The 15,948-nt window shown below is 39.3% G+C and overlaps 1 protein-coding gene across 1 annotated transcript; it reads right to left on the reverse strand.

Moving 5' to 3' along the window:
* Positions 1-312: 312 nt before the first annotated feature.
* LOC121281723 (suppressor of cytokine signaling 2-like) lies at positions 313-15,746 on the reverse strand. The gene is made up of 3 exons (XM_041194630.1): positions 15,182-15,746; positions 14,449-14,667; positions 313-2,199 (listed from the first exon to the last, which is right to left on the reverse strand). The coding sequence occupies exons 2-3, from the start codon at positions 14,576-14,578 to the stop codon at positions 1,727-1,729; spliced, it is 603 nt and encodes a 200-aa protein (XP_041050564.1). The 5' UTR covers positions 14,579-14,667; positions 15,182-15,746; the 3' UTR covers positions 313-1,726.
* Positions 15,747-15,948: the final 202 nt, after the last annotated feature.

Below are 15,948 nucleotides of genomic sequence, written 5' to 3' on the forward strand. Positions count from 1 at the left end.
ATACATTGCTGGCATCTTTTCAATTGCAACAGCCAGCTGTTTCCTAATGTATAGTACCAGTGCATGATGGCATCATTCCAATTGAACAAGGCAATGTAATGGCCCAAATTTTTTAGTCAGCAGGAAAGGAATAGCGCTTGCCATTGACATCGAAGAAAGCAGCCTACAAAGAATTACTGGGCTCTACAGGATTTATTTCCATGATTCTGATGTGACTCCAATCTGGTGCCATTTATAGCATCCAGGGACAGTGAAGGCATCAAGCTGGCTGAGCAGTTGATCAAACTAAAATAATTGCACAAACTGCAGATCAGAAGTAAAAAGCGAGGGCTGTTATTTGCATCTAATCATTTTACAGAGAGCAAAATAAAGACAGGAACATACGCATAAGATTAAGGTAGAAGCTGAAAATTCATATAAACTTTAAAAAAAAATTAAATCTATGGAATTATCATCATGAAATGGAGCGAATGACACTCCACACTTACAAAATTAGATTCTCAGGGCCATAGATGTTGTTCAGCACTAATCATAACTTAGTAAGCTGTTAAAATCTCAAGCTTAACATTTTCAATGATTTTTACAGCGAGAATAGTGCATAAAAAGTTGAAGTCATGTCAAATCACTGACTGTGTGGTCTGCATCTGCGAAGTCTGCAACAGCGCATCCTGTGGGGGAACAGGACATAACTGACAGCAACTTCCGAATTTCCACATTTAGCTGAGAACATGCAGAAACCAGAAGTTGTGGTCAGTAATGATGGCGAGTGCTTACAGTTTTGCAACCATTACATTGACAAATTTCAGGCCAATCTGTTTTAGACAAAAGATTTGTTTTTGGGAAAAGTTTAATGCACAAATACTTTGTGCCCAGTTCTTTTTGGTTCATTTGCACATACACATAGTATATTCTCAAATATTAATTGAAGCTGGCTAATTTGCCACATAAGTTCAAACATTAAACAAAAGGTTAAGTGGGGAATGCTCCCACAACCCGTAGAGAGAGCCAAAGTCTGCAAGTTCACAGGGACAGACACAGTTTGCCAAACAATATCAAGCCATGTTACCGACCTGTGACAAGGAGAAAGCCCAAGTGCTTGCTCATATTGGAGCTTATGGGAGTCATTGTGGGGAGCACCAGGAGACAGTGTTCTAAATCAATCCCGATGGCTAGCTAAGCAATCCTTTTTTATTCCCAGCAGCAAATTTTGGCACTTGGGCTGAAAGTGAGGGCACAACAATATTTAGTAATGATGCTCTCCTCGATGAGGTCCCTTAAGCACTTTCCTGGCAATGCAGGGTTTCATCTTCTGACTCTTCCCATTCTCGCAAAACACAAGAACCGCCAGATGCCAAACTATTCCCCAGATAACGCACATCAAGAATGCAAGTTGTATGCAATGTGTAATGAACCATGACAAGCTGTAACTGTCAAAAGAACTGTTGAACAAAAGTCAAAAAGTTACCATAAAAACTTTGTGAAGTCTAAATCGATTGTATTTACTAAGAAACTGTGAAATTTGCTTGTACATTAAATTAATCCAAATATAAAAAATGGCGGACAGTTTAATTCATTATCTATAGGGTGTGTTGTAAGAGAGCACCAAATCTCATTCAATTGTTAACATGAAACAATTGAACATTTCCTCAGTATAACAGAAGTCCCCCTGACACATATAGTCATTTTCTCTCCCCCACATTTTAGGAATGGTTATCTGTTGACTGACTTACAAATGAAAAGGGTACTCTAATAAATATTCCTTTAATCTAGTGGGTAAGGGAAGTTCTTGGATTGTCTTGGTACTTTTATTGATTATAATCCTACATAGATGTTGCAATGAAGGTGTTGCAACGTATAGAGGTTTGGTCAGTTTCAGGTGAATGACTGTATCTTTAGTCACTGGTGCAATTGACTGGTCATGTGTAGTTTGGGCACTTTTAGACAACAAGACATAATGCTGGATTAGATCAACCACATCTTCAAAATTCTTGAGCTTTGGTTTTGCCAAAACCACTGAATCGAAGCCGAACTTTCCCTCGTTGTACTCAATTCGAAGGTGTGCAGGTCCTGAGCTTGTTTTGACTGATAAAGTTAGAAGATATTCCGGGTTAGAGCTATCCCGGATTAGAAACGTGCCTTCAGTGGTTTGATTCAGAATTTGTCGTGCTTCAATTGATGTGAGTGCTCCCCAATACCAGCCTGAATAGAGAAAGAACAAAGGGTAGAGTAAATCAGATCTTTTATTTTATCACATTCTGTCTGAATCTGGAGAACAAATCAAAGCAGGAATCATATGTTTATTCAATGTTTAATTTTCTCTAATTAAATATTAAGTAATACCTAATGCAGAGCAAGTAGTACAAAAACTATTCTAAAATCACTAAGAAGTAAGCCAAGTTCCACTCAGAAATTGAATTTATACAGTTCAATTTTTCAATTTTCTCCTCATACCCTTTATATTTCTTAATTATTCAGGAACTTTCTGCAATTGATTTTGAATCAATTGCATTCTATAGGGAAATTTATACCAATTTCAATAAGTCTTTGCAGAAGAAAAAGTTTCTTCTAACCTCATTTTTGTATCTGGTACTTACTTTGAGGTCATGTTTATTGTCTTCAATTTATTTATAACAATGGAAATAACTATTTGTAAGCACTTTGTTGATTTCTGTTACCATTTAAACACCTATAGCAACCACATCCTACCCAATTCTCTTGTTAGGGAAAATTCAGCTCTAATCTTTTCTGAGACCCTCAGACCCCTTATACCAGGTATCATTATGGTAAATATCCTTTTATGCTACTCCAAGGCTACTGCATCTCTCCTATAGTGAGCAGTACAAAATTGCATACAGCAGTCCAGATCTGGCCTATGATTTTGTACAGAGTCAATATGGCCTCTTTGTTCTTTTGGGCAGCATTTTCCACCCATCGAGGGGGTTGTGTGGGAGTGGGTGGGTTCCCGATCGGCGCCCTGACCGGAGGCGCATTGCCATTTTACATGGGTGGGCCAATTAAGGCCCGCCCGGTGTGACATCCACTCAGAAGCGCACCAACTCTGTGCGGGTTGGGGGGGGGGGGGGGGGGGGGGGGGGGGTGCGGGGCGGGGTGGTGGGAGGGTGGATTCCCTGAGCAGGGAATGCACTCTTTCACACTCATAGTGCACAGATCTCCCTGAGGCAAAATGCTGCCTCAGGGAGATTGGTTGAAGTTATAAAAATTTTTTGAAGGTTAGAAAAATTTTTCCTGACATGTGCCCTCATGTGACACTGTCACATGAGCTGGGACACATCCATTACTTCTATTTAAAAATATTCCAAAAATGTTAAATCCCTCATGAAACCTCATCTCGCCCGTAGATGAGGTTTCATGCTGTTTCAGAAGGCCGCCTGGGCTCTTCGCCTGCCCGCCAACCTTAAGGTTGGATGAGCAGGTCCATTACAATTACTTGTTTAATGGCCTTAATAGGCTATTAACAGGTCAGCAGGTGCGTGCGCCCGCCGAACTGAAAATCTAAATGACGTGGAGAGACATTGGGACACACGCCCAACATCATCCCGCGTCATTTTACATGTCGGTGATTGGGCCCTGCCCCCACTCGCCGACCAGAAAAAGTTGCCCTTTGTTCAAATAATCTCCAAAATCCAATTTTCCTTCTTCTGGATTTTTCTTTAACCTATCGACCCACCATTAAGGATTTCTTTATCTAAACACTTAGGGAAGAATTTTGCCGTCGGCGAGCAGGGGGCGGGACCCGCTCACTGACAAGTAAAATGACGCGGGATGACATCGGGTGGAACACCCAACATCACCCCACTCCATTTAAATTTTCAGGAAGGTGGAGGCACAGCAAAAACAGCTGCCGGCCCAATTGAGGCCATTGACAGGATCATTTAAACAATTAAAGGACCTGCCCGTACAACCTCAAGGTTGGCGGACAGGCCAGGAGCCCTGGCGGCAAATAGAGAAAACATGAAACCTCATCCAGCGGCGGGATGAGGTTTCATGCAGGGTTTTAAAAACTTTAATAAAGTTATTCTGTAAATTATGAACATGTTCCATCTCATGTGACATTGTCACATGAGCGGGGACAGGTTGGGGAATTTGTTTTTCCATTTTTAATATTTTTCAACGTGGAAGCGATCTCCCCGAGGCTGTACTTACCCTTACCCGCGAAAGAGCGCACTCTCAATTTTGAGGAATCCCCCCTGCCCACACAGGAAGCGCATAGCGCTTCCCACCAGACGTCATGCTGTGTGGGCCTTAATTGGCCCACCCATGTAAAATGGCAGCGGGGCCTGCTTCTCTGGTGGGGATCGGCTCCCCGCCCGCCGGACAGGCAGAAAATTCTGCTCTTAGATTCTAAAGCACCTCTAGTGCACCGAAAACTTACTATTCATTTCTTAAATTTTTATTCATGTTCTCATAAAGTGTTTCCTCATATTTGTTCTGTATTAAACTTTACCTTCTATCTATTGGTCATTGCCTTGCCCTCCCTCTGTAATTTCCTGCATTCTCCCTTGCAGCTCAGATTTTCATATTATACATGAAACATAAATGGTCACAATGCAATCCTTCTGGGCATCCCATTAACCAGCAACTGCCAGTCTTAGAAGAACCACATCTGGAAAAGATGATTTATAAACTTAAAGAGGTCAAAGTGATTAGAATCAAATTAAATGTTTGCAGTTAAGTATTAATATGTATAATTTACAAAATATAAATTATTTTAATGTCATTTTTATGTCATTAAGAATCATAGAATGGTTACAACATAGAAGGAGGCCATTTGATCCATCATGTCCATGCCAGCTCTCAGCAAGAGCAACTCAGCTCGTCTCATTCCCAGTCCTTTCCCTATGCTCCCACAAACTTTCTCTCTTCAGGTGCACATCCATTGCCCTTTTGAAGGTAAAAATAAAAATACCTGGAAAAACTCAGCAGGTCTGGCAGCATCTGCGGAGAGGAACACAGTTAACGTTTCGAGTCCGTATGACTCTTCAACAGAACTAAGGAAAAATAGAAAAGAGGTGAAATATAAGCTGGTTTAAGGGGGGGATGGGGGGACAAAAGTAGAGCAGGATAGAGGGCCAGTGATAGGTGGAGATAGCCAAAAAATGTCATAGATAAAAGGACAAAGATGTTTTGAAGGTGGTGATATTATCTAAGGAATGTGCTAATAGGTGACATTAAGGGTAGAAACCAGGACGAGCAAGGTACAGATAGCCCTAGTGGGGGTAGGGTGGGGGGGAAGGGATCGAAATAAGCTAAAAGTTAGAGATAAAACAGTGGATGGAAATACATTTAAAAATAATGGAAATAGGTGGGAAAAGAAAAATCTACATAAATTATTGGAAAAAAGGGGGATCGGAAAGGGGGTGGGGATGGAGGAGAGAGTTCATGATCTAAAATTGTTGAATTCAATATTCAGTCCGGAAGGCTGTAAAGTGCCTAAACGGAAGATGAGATGCTGTTCCTCCAGTTTGCGCTGAGCTTCACTGGAACAATGCTGCAGGCCAAGGACGGACATGTGGGCATGAGAGCAGGGTGGAGTGTTGAAATGGCAAGCGACAGGGAGGTCTGGGTCATGCTTGCGTACAGACCGAAGGTGCTCTGCAAAGCGGTCACCCAGTCTGCATTTGGTCTCTCCAACGTAGGGCAAACTGCATTGGGAGCAACAAATGCAGTAACTAAATTGAGGGAAGTACAAGTGAAATGCTGCTTCACTTGAAAGGAGTGTTTGGGCCCTTGGACGGTGAGGAGAGGGCAAGTAAAGGGGCAGGTGTTGCACCTTCTGCGGTTGCATGGTAAGGTGCCGTGGGAGGGGGTTGAGGTTTAGGGGGTGATGGAGGAGTGGACCAGGGTGTCCCAGAGGGAACGATCCCTGCGGAAGGCCGCCACATTGTGACCATTCATGCATTATAAATAATAGAAAAATCTGGACTGCCAGAGAGAATGTAAGAGAGTACACATTACATGAAGAGTTAAAAATAGCAGCCTGAGCTCACCTGGCTATAAAGCATGAATGAACTTACTCCATGTTAAAATTTGTAGCTATATATTTCCTCCGTGTGGAGGGAGAATTTTACTGCAAATGTCTGTCTAAATAACCATCTGGTAAAAATGTCTGAAAATGAGCTGATTACAGACTATTACAGCATTCAGAAGTAGCAGAACCACCAGGAAAAGCAGCCATGCCTGGTTTGGGCTACAAATATATTGTGTAGGCTATTAACTAAAATTAAAAGTTAACTAATTTTACGGAAAATCTTCCCTTGCTTTTATTGGATTTCCGCATTGGAAAATGAATCTTTGATGGAAAGTTCCTGGAAGGTTCTATGTGAAAACAGATGCTGCATTGCAATTTACTGACAGAGTACCAAAAAATTCAAACAAAAAACCATAATTATTATTTCAAAGTTGTTATGAGTGACACACAGACAGCTAACAAACACATCCATTATATGTTTATATTCAATCACTGTTTCAACAACATGCTTTTAGGAGAAGGAAACAAAAACTGTGAACTTTCTACGCTTATTAAAACATGACTATGTGTGACCTCTTGCGTGAATCTGTGTTTCACAAACTTACAAGGACAGACTCTCAAAATAAAGAAAACCAGATGCGTAATTAAGTTCCTAGATAAAAAAGTATTTATAATTACCAAATTAAGTGATGGCCTTTATTTGTAAAGGAAGAGACTGAACAGAGTGCAACTGTTTATGCGTCGGCTATCTGCTAATCTGTGGGTGGAAGTTGAGGGTGGAGGGAGTGGGTGTGGAGGAAGGGAGAGAGAGAGAGAGAGAATGAGGAGGTAGACTGTTATGCAAATGCATCTGACATGAAGAATGACGGTCCTGCAAGTCTTTGAAAATACGTCCAATTATATCCAGGTGGATGGGAACATCATAATGGTTAAAAGCAACAACTCTACCTTCACTAGACATATTACCCAGGAACCCAACGCATTACAGAAGAACCCAGTGTCTCCACAACCCCCACACTGAAAAACCATGTGAAGTTCAAAACACAGGACAATTACCACACGACAGGAATGACATCATGCTTAAACATCTATGTTTAGCTAGACAACAACTCCATTCACAAATTACAGCAGCTGCCTGAAATGCTCCACAGCTGTTTATATATAAAAAATAAAAACACAAAATTGTCCACTAATTGAAGCCATCCATCCTGCAAAAGTATCTTTATTGTAAACCATAATGCAATCTCAATGAAGTTATTCTGTGGACAGGAAATTATGCAACGTTTAGGGTTCACTTCAATTTTTTCTATTTGATTTAATATTAATAAGGTAAGCTGGACAATACATACAACTTGAGCAACTGCACTGACTTGATGCATTTTAGTTGAATACTTTTAAATGGACAGCATTCAAAAGCTAGTCTTGCTTCACCTTTCAGTCCAAAGCCTAGGGCAATTATGGCCATGCCAACCTCTAAAACACCAGGACCTTCTGGCCAGGTATAGCCAGATACAGTAAAGCTTAAGGTGTTTTTTGTCCCTAAAATACACTTCAACTCCAACCTCATAAGACCAATCTTATCTCATGGGTGTTAACATTTACCTTCACCATACCAGACAGCCCAGTAACAAAACTGGTGCCAAATTATAAGTAGTATTTATGCAATGGCCCATCTCCATAAGGAACAAAGTTAAGATTGCCCAAACCAGTTTCAAAAGTAAAAATGAAATGTCATTGAATGGCAACATAAAACATACCAAAATAACAAATTGAACAGTTCTGTGATGCCCTAAAGAATTGCTATTGGCAGCCATTGGACGGTGTTACTTCTGACATCCCTGCTTCAGCCATAGCCTACCAGATTAATATTAATACTGCAAAACCATAAAGCATCCAGATGATCAGCACCATCGTGCATTGTAATCCTTACAGAGAGTCAAATCACAGTACATTTTACACTAAATATATAGTGACATAGCATGAACTTAGTTATTTAATTTTTAGTGTGTCTAGTGCTAAATTAGGCTTTTTTTTTTAAAATAAAGAACCAGGTGTAGTACAATATGCTCTTTCTGCTGTGTAACTGGGTTTATTGCATCCTAGAAAGATAGGCAGTTTGAGGATGTGATGTAATTTCTGTTGTATTATTGGCTTCCTATATTTTAGCCTCAATCTAAGTTTTATGGTTTATATTGTTTCCTCCTTGCCCTCTGGTTATTTTTTCTTTTCACTCAAAAGAGATGATTCAGTCTGTGAAACAGTTTCACAGAGACAGGCCATCTCCCAGTACCTCACCCACCAGGCCATTCTTTACATACGAGCCTTGGCTGTGGGTCTCGTGAGGCTATTCAGCCACAGAGCATGTTGCTGTGTACTTTCTAGCAGAAGTAACTGAACACTGGTTGGGGCAGGGAACATCGATTTTCTCCTCCCTAACCTAATGGCAGAGGCCAAATGTAGCACACAAACAAGAGTGTGGTCACAAACCTACGTAAATAGATACTGTTTTTGTTGTTTGTTGGTCTATTGTGATGCTAAATGAACCACAAAAATCTGCTGTTTTTGAGTAATATGCAGAACACTAATATATTGCTTACAAGAGACTCTTGCATTTATTAGAAATTACTTCTAAATAAAGTATCATGAACCTTTGACTGAATGACTGTAAAAGCAATTTGCAAACCATCAACATGTTTTGGTCTCTGCCTGATTTTTTTTGGGAGGAGATATCTTTGTTTGCCTGTATTATATTATGAAGGGCAGAGGCAAGAGCTAGCTGATAGTAATCAGTGAGCTCAATGCAACATGTACACAGTTACTGCATATACACATGCGACTGCTAAGTTATCCAAAGCAAATAACTACTTTTGACAATTGTAACCACCTATCAGCAATAGTTAAAAATACTGCCTTCGAAAAAAAGACAAATAATTCAATCAATTTATCATCATAGAATGATTCTAGGAATAGTGTTTGATCACATGATTAGCATGAGCCAACCACTTACAGAACACACAAAACAATCGTTATTGTTTTATTTATTCTCTGCCCATGCTTCCCTAATATTGTTTTTAAAACACTAATTTGTGTTTTCCAAAAGTTCTATGATTTAGCTTTCTTTTTAAAACTATTTTAATTTGCCCCTGCACACACAAGTCCCAGTCTATTCAACATTTCCCCTTGGCTAAATGTAACCCATATATCGTCCCTCCATTTTAAGTATAAAAAATGAAAAAAGAGTGCAACAATCACACAGACTAAAAAATAAGGAATATTTCAAGACACACACAAAGAAAGAAGAAACTAGTGATGATAATCAGTAAAGACAGTATTGGGTCATTTATTGAATACACCCTAAGTATTATTGCTCAGTAAATTCAAAAAATACATTAAACAGGAACCTTGTGTAATGGGGTGCTTGCATAAGCATCAGAGTATTTTTGGCTCTGTATTGCTGATTACTTTCCCAGTAACTTTTTTTTTTTGCCACTGTAAAAAAAAACAGCTTTATTATTTCATTCCTTTGCTGTAACTGAGCTGCTATGAACTTTGGACTGCTTTTCCTAGAAACAGCCTGAATTTGATGAAAAGGGAACGTACTTTTTAAATCAGGAATTAAAGGGCATTACGAACAGACCAATGGTCCTTTAGCACCAGAAAGTTATATCAGAGTTTGATTATTTGAAACAGTAATTGAACAAAAAATCTCACACACCACTAGAGTCCATTTTTAAAGCAAAACATCTGATTATTTTTCTCTCTTTAGTACTATAATGCATTTTGAAACACAAACTCCTAGACAAAAATGGACAATGTTCCTTCAAGTTTGCCTTCTGCTGTCATGGCTTCAACATGATAGAATGATATGGGGCTGCATTCATTAATCATAGCAATTCATTTTTATCAAATAGTCTATAATAGGCATAGGTGAGATGTTAAAAACCTAACAACCAGTTGATGGAGGGTTAGGAGACCAGAAGCCAGTCCTTCCTCAGTTTTAGATTCATTCACAGAGCAAAATATTGCAAGTGTATAACTCAGCTCCCACAACAGTGTCAATGAGTGTCTCTTTATGTGTGTTCAGGTAATCATACAATCAATGTCCTCCACCTGAATATACTCAACCTTAATTTATACAATTAACAGAGGTGATGAAAGCTCTATTGGTAGAAAGCTTTGGGAGCCATATTCCAAGGTTACCTGCTTCCCTCATCATATGTCACATCTCAAATTGTTCATCTATTATGTTAACAGGACCAAAGCCAGTTGGTGAAGCAGAAGCCAAGACATAGAGCTTTGCTTTGTTGAGAGAGTTTATTGACTTGCTCAGTCTCATAGCTCACCTCCCACACAACCCCATGTCCCAGCTATCCCCTATTTATATATGCACTCAAAGACAATTAACACCCATCACCTGTTTCTCTTAACCTAACAATGTAATTGGCATTAACAAACCTTAACAATATAATTAATAAGACATTATACTGTATCCAAAATGACCATTTTCTGAGAAATATCTAAGTTGCACTTGAGTGAATCAATACTTTCTGCTTCCACTGTCTCCCTAGGGATCTTGTTTCATAGATTTACTGAAATAATGCGCCAAATTGGCTGTCAAAATAATCGTGAAGATAATAGTACTTGCTGTTATTTATGCACAAATGTGCAACAAATTCAGGTGAAAGGCAGGAGTGTGTTTAAACTCAAGTATCCAAAAGTTGCTGTCAGAATTGTGCCACTTATTGAATGGCGTGAAGCTGCTGTATTTTGCAGTAGATGCAAACTAAGCTCACCATAGAAAATCAAGTCTTGTCTATTTCAGCCTAAGTACACATTTAACAACATGATGTGTTAATATTACAAGTGTACAGAGTCATTATTTCAGGCTTTAATCATTGGAGACTTTTAATTAATGTAAATTTTTTAAAACTGTTTTAAACTTTTACTTTCAGGCTTTTTTCCACTCTCAATTCAATCTTTCTTTCCCTCTCTTTATTTTTCTGTACCAGATTTGGCATTGTATTCACCCACTTTAAATTTACATTTCCCTTGCACTGGTAATTTCACAGTCTTGCAACTGATTGGTTAAGGAGATACAGTTACTTGCCCTGTTTACTCAGATTCCAAATGTTCAGTCTTTCTTAATATGATGTTATCAGCTCGCACTTTCAGCAACTTGTTATGCAATAACTTTAGAAACCTAAGCATGCAAAGGCAAATCTGATGAACAGCAGACACCATTATTTTCACTCCTACAGAAAATTATGTTCCAATGTTTCTGCAGATTCATTTTAAACTTATACCCCTTCATGCACAGGCCTTATCATCTAGTTCTACTCCCTGGGCAAGGTGAGATAGCTTGTCATGGTCTACATTATCTAGTCCCTTTAGAATCCAAAACAAGCAAACATTTTCTCTCTCAACCATCACTTTTTCAATGAGAACCTGCCCAATTCACATAATTGTTGCTCAAAATCCAATCCATCTATCCCCTCAACTTTTCAGATTGTGCTCGTCTGTAGCCTTTCAATGGTAGCAATATTATTTTTGTACTATGGTGATCAGATCTGTAAACCAGTAATCCAAGTGCAATCGCACCAAAGATTTATAAATTAGCAGGCTTACCTCACAATTTGACCCGTTAATATATCCCAGCCTCTTTTTTTGCTTTTCTCACAGCCACTAAGAATGTTGCGATAGCTTCAATTTATTGTCTTTCATTTTCTATGCACATTATTTTCTTCCCAGTTAAGTAATTGTCCCTCTCTGGATTCTTTGGCACCATCTAAAGCACTTTGCATTTCTCTACCACCTGTCTAATTTCCAAGTATATCCAAAACCTCCTCTAGTTTATCCTGTTTGCCTTTGGAATCTGCCACCCAAACTCACAAATGAGGAACCAACAGGGTTACAGTCAAAAAGCAGGGGTTTAGTACTAAGCATGACAGCTCTTCAATGAGCCAAATTGTCTCAATCCATGCTGCATGTTTCTATGATTCTGAGACATTAGCTTTGGATTATATACAAATATAACCATTGTGCTCTTAACTCCTAGCTGCAGATTGTTTATGAACATATTAAATAAAAGAGGACTAAAAAGATTTTCTGGACTTCATTAGTAATATTTTTCCAGGCCGATGACAACCCCGTAACATCATTTGGGTTTTATTAGTCAACCAATTATGTAACAATTACAAATTATTTCCACTGATTCCTGCTTTATTTTCAGTACTAACCTTTCCAGAAAATCTGTATTAAAGGCCTTAGTGAAATCAAAGTACACCACATCTATTGCCTCACCTCCATCAAGTTCCCTTATCACAACAAAAGGAAACCAGTAAGTTTGATTGGCAAGATCTTCTCATATTGTCTACATTTTATTTCTATCCATATGCACCATCTTTCATAAGTTTCCATAATTTTAACCACAATGGCTGTCAAACTCTCTGGTCTGTAGTTTCTTGGGTCAGTTTTGCTATTTAAAAAATAGGAACAACATCTGCCTTTCTCCTGTCCCTAGGCATCTCTTCAGTATTCAGAGATTTTCGGGTGATATGTGCCAGAGTTCCTACAATGTCCTCCTTATTTAGTACTTTTGCATTTTATGTAGCATCAGTTGTCTTGTGGTACCCCATTCCATTTCTTGTTTTATCTTTTCTTTTAACATAACTAATAATATTTTCATTACTATACTACACTTCTCTTGACATATTCAATTCAAGATGCTTCTTTGTCTTCTTCATTCCCTTTTCAGACTTCAGGTATTCAATCTATTTGGATGAACAATCAATATGGACATCATTGTCAGGCTGTGGGTCACAGTTTATGTGGAGATACAAAACCCAATTGTGTGAAGAAACTGAATTAAGTGCAGCCAAGATTTACATTTGTATGTCTACAGAAGGAGTGAGGACCAGTACTGATCACAGAATACTTTTGAGAGCAGAGCTACACAATTTCAGTTTATTTTCATTTACACAGGAATGGAGGATGATTACATACTTATAGAATTGTTAGTATCAAAATGAGATGCTGTAGAACATTCTGATAGCTTGTCAAGAAATGTCCTCTTTATTCCCCATTTGCAAATCAAAGTTTGCTTTTATAGCCAAGTCTTTTTGTATATTTTATTAGAAAAAAAGAAATTCAACAATATTTCTGCTAGAGCTGGTAAATAAAACACTCAAAATACAAAGGGCCTTTAACTCAAAATAACACCAATTGTTTTCTGAGCCTCCTGTCATCCTGTTTATACAGTTGTTTACATTAATACTTTACAAGTGATGTTTTATGCCCCCAATCAGATATGTGCACTGACCTATTTAGTAATTCCCTTCTAAACTATTTCAATATGTTTAGGTTTCTGTCATTTCTCACGATTTTAGGTTCTCAACTTGGGGAGGAAGTGGCATAGTGGTACTGTCACTTAACTGGTATTGCAGAGACCCAGACTAATGCTCTGGGGAACCTGGGTTTGAATCCCACCATGGCAGATGGTGACATTTGAATTCAATAAAAATCTGGAATTAAAAGTCTGATGATGACCATGAAACCATTGTCGTTTGTAAAATTCCATCTGGTTCACTAAGGGAAGGAAATCTGCCATCCTTACCTGATCTGGTCTACATGTGACTCCAGACCCACAGCAACGTGGTTGCCCTCTGAAAGGCAATTAGGGATGGGCAATAGATGCTGGCCTAGCCAGCGACGCCCACAACCCGTGAACGAATAAAAAACTTATTGCCTCCTTCTTACAGTTTTTGCGACGTCCGGTCAAGTAAAAATGCAACTAAATAAATGCACCTCATTTTTAAAATATGTATCCTCTTTACATGTTCTTAAACAGTGACACGCAAAGCTCACCTTTACTGACTGAAATTCATTTGAAGTCTGAATTTATCACAGTTCAAAATCAATAATGACATTGCATAATTTACGAAGCTAATGTAGTGTTCTTTCTGAAATTATGAACCAGAATCCTTCCTAATTATTTCCCATTCTCTTACTATTCTAATAGAATGTATTAATAGAATATATATGAAGACTAATCTTTCAGATTTCTGTACATGCTGTCTACATTAATAGTTTCCAATACCAAACACTCAACGGGTAATACTACTCCTAAAAGAAGTTACTAAGATTTTAACCGAAATGGTATTTACAAGAAAATATTTACCGTTGGAATTAATCTGCTTTCCTATATATCATTTTTTTCACGTAGGTGTGAGTTGGAATTAAACTATTAAGCAAAACATTGTGACAAAACATATCTGGGATAAAACGTTGAATTTAGGAAGGGATTCTGGACATTTAAGACGACTGAGAATTTACTTAAATACCAGGTATGTGGAGAAAGGAAAAATCACTGGACACACTGCTACAATCACATTTTGCAGAGAGCGCCTTTCACAAAGCGACATATATTCAAGATTAAAAATCCGTATATTCACGCACACTACCTGTGAGCTCCAAATGACTCATGGTGCAGGAAATACGGAACAAGTCAGAATGTCCTTCCCGGAGGTCAAGTGGGTCCTGAGGCGAGTTGCTGGCGGACGGCGGCGTTACTGCCTTCTCCTGACAGATCATAGGGGTGACGAATTGAGGTGACCGCTGATCGCTCTTCAATCTAAACGTCTACATCGGCCGGAAAGAGCTTTGCTTCCAGCGCCCTGGATCTGGACAAGGGGAAAGACGGTTCATGGTGAAACTGGCGCAAACTCTTCCCACGTTGAAGTTCTAATACAATGCGCTTCCTTCAAAATAAAATCTTCAGATATGAGCACCAACATCTTTGCCGGCCGTAAATCTGACTCTTGAAAACTCATTCACATTTTCTCCAGCATCTTTTCGGAATTCAGGTTAATTTTCTAACGACGATCAAAACAGCAGAGGCGTTTACTACAGCAGTCACATTAATCCATGCAGGCAGGAGCCGAAAAATGCTTTCGAGTAAAAATCAATCGCTTCGATATAAAGAATCGCAACTGCCCAAAGACATGAACCAGTTACTGTACTCACTGCTCGCTCAAAATGCTATTCCCACCACATTCGTTGCAACTAATTTATAAACAAATCATTTACATGAACTAATTGCTAGCTCTCCAACCTCCTCCCCCCGCCGGCGTGTTACTGAGCACCGAACGAATAAATAAACCGTGTATGAAGGTTGTAAAATATTAGCGAACACACCTTTCGTTAAACGGAGCGTTTCCCGTTTTGTGACCCGATTCACTGGCTTCCAAACATCGTGCCGAGCCTGGGAACAAGCTCAGTTACCCTCGTGTAACTCCACTGTTACCAGCCAGCCACTAATTGAATAGACTCGGCCTAATTCAAACCTCTCGATCGCGACAGGCGAAGTCGAGGAACACGGGGCGCATACAAAAGGAAACGAAAATTGGGGGGGTGGGGGGATGGGGGGAATCTTTCGTTCGTTTCCGATTCTGGGAATTAATTTAACCCTTTGAACAAAAGGGATTGTTCATCTCTAACTGCCCCAATGAACACCCTTAGCTCCAGTGATGCGCGGCACAGAATCAACTTGGAGCAACACACAGGCTGTTTAGCTTTCTTTCGGCTTCTCTCAATGAACATTTTCCAGCCAAAGGTAAGATTTACGAGGCGTATCTTCCAGTTATGGCGAACGAGGTTTCCCTTCAAAAACAACGAAAACAAAAGAGAGGAATTTAAAGCAAAAAGGGTCACGTGGCGATAGCACCGACTGGAAGCGGACTGAGTGTTTTGCACTCAAACAGCTCAAATGAAACCTCAGGTTTTCCCCGTTACAGAGCATCACCAAATATGTTAAAATCTGAGACACGCCTACGTGCTCCAACGCCTCCTGGGTCCCGATTAACTTTTTCTCTGCCCCACTTATAAATTCAAACAGTGGTTTCGGGGTGTATTGAGAGAATGGTTGACAAACAAGGAGGGAGCATCACTGATAAACACAAAGA

This window comes from Carcharodon carcharias, chromosome 9 (genome assembly GCF_017639515.1).
Source record: "Carcharodon carcharias isolate sCarCar2 chromosome 9, sCarCar2.pri, whole genome shotgun sequence".
NCBI lineage: Eukaryota > Metazoa > Chordata > Chondrichthyes > Lamniformes > Lamnidae > Carcharodon > Carcharodon carcharias.

Bases quoted from the DNA above. Each gene is read 5' to 3' on its own strand.
- LOC121281723 (XM_041194630.1), bottom strand. From the start codon at position 14,578: ATGATCTGTCAGGAGAAGGCAGTAACGCCGCCGTCCGCCAGCAACTCG. The intron at 2,200-14,448 runs GTAGTGTGCGTG...TTCTCTATTCAG, and splicing joins GAGTCATTTGGAGCTCACAG to GCTGGTATTGGGGAGCACTC.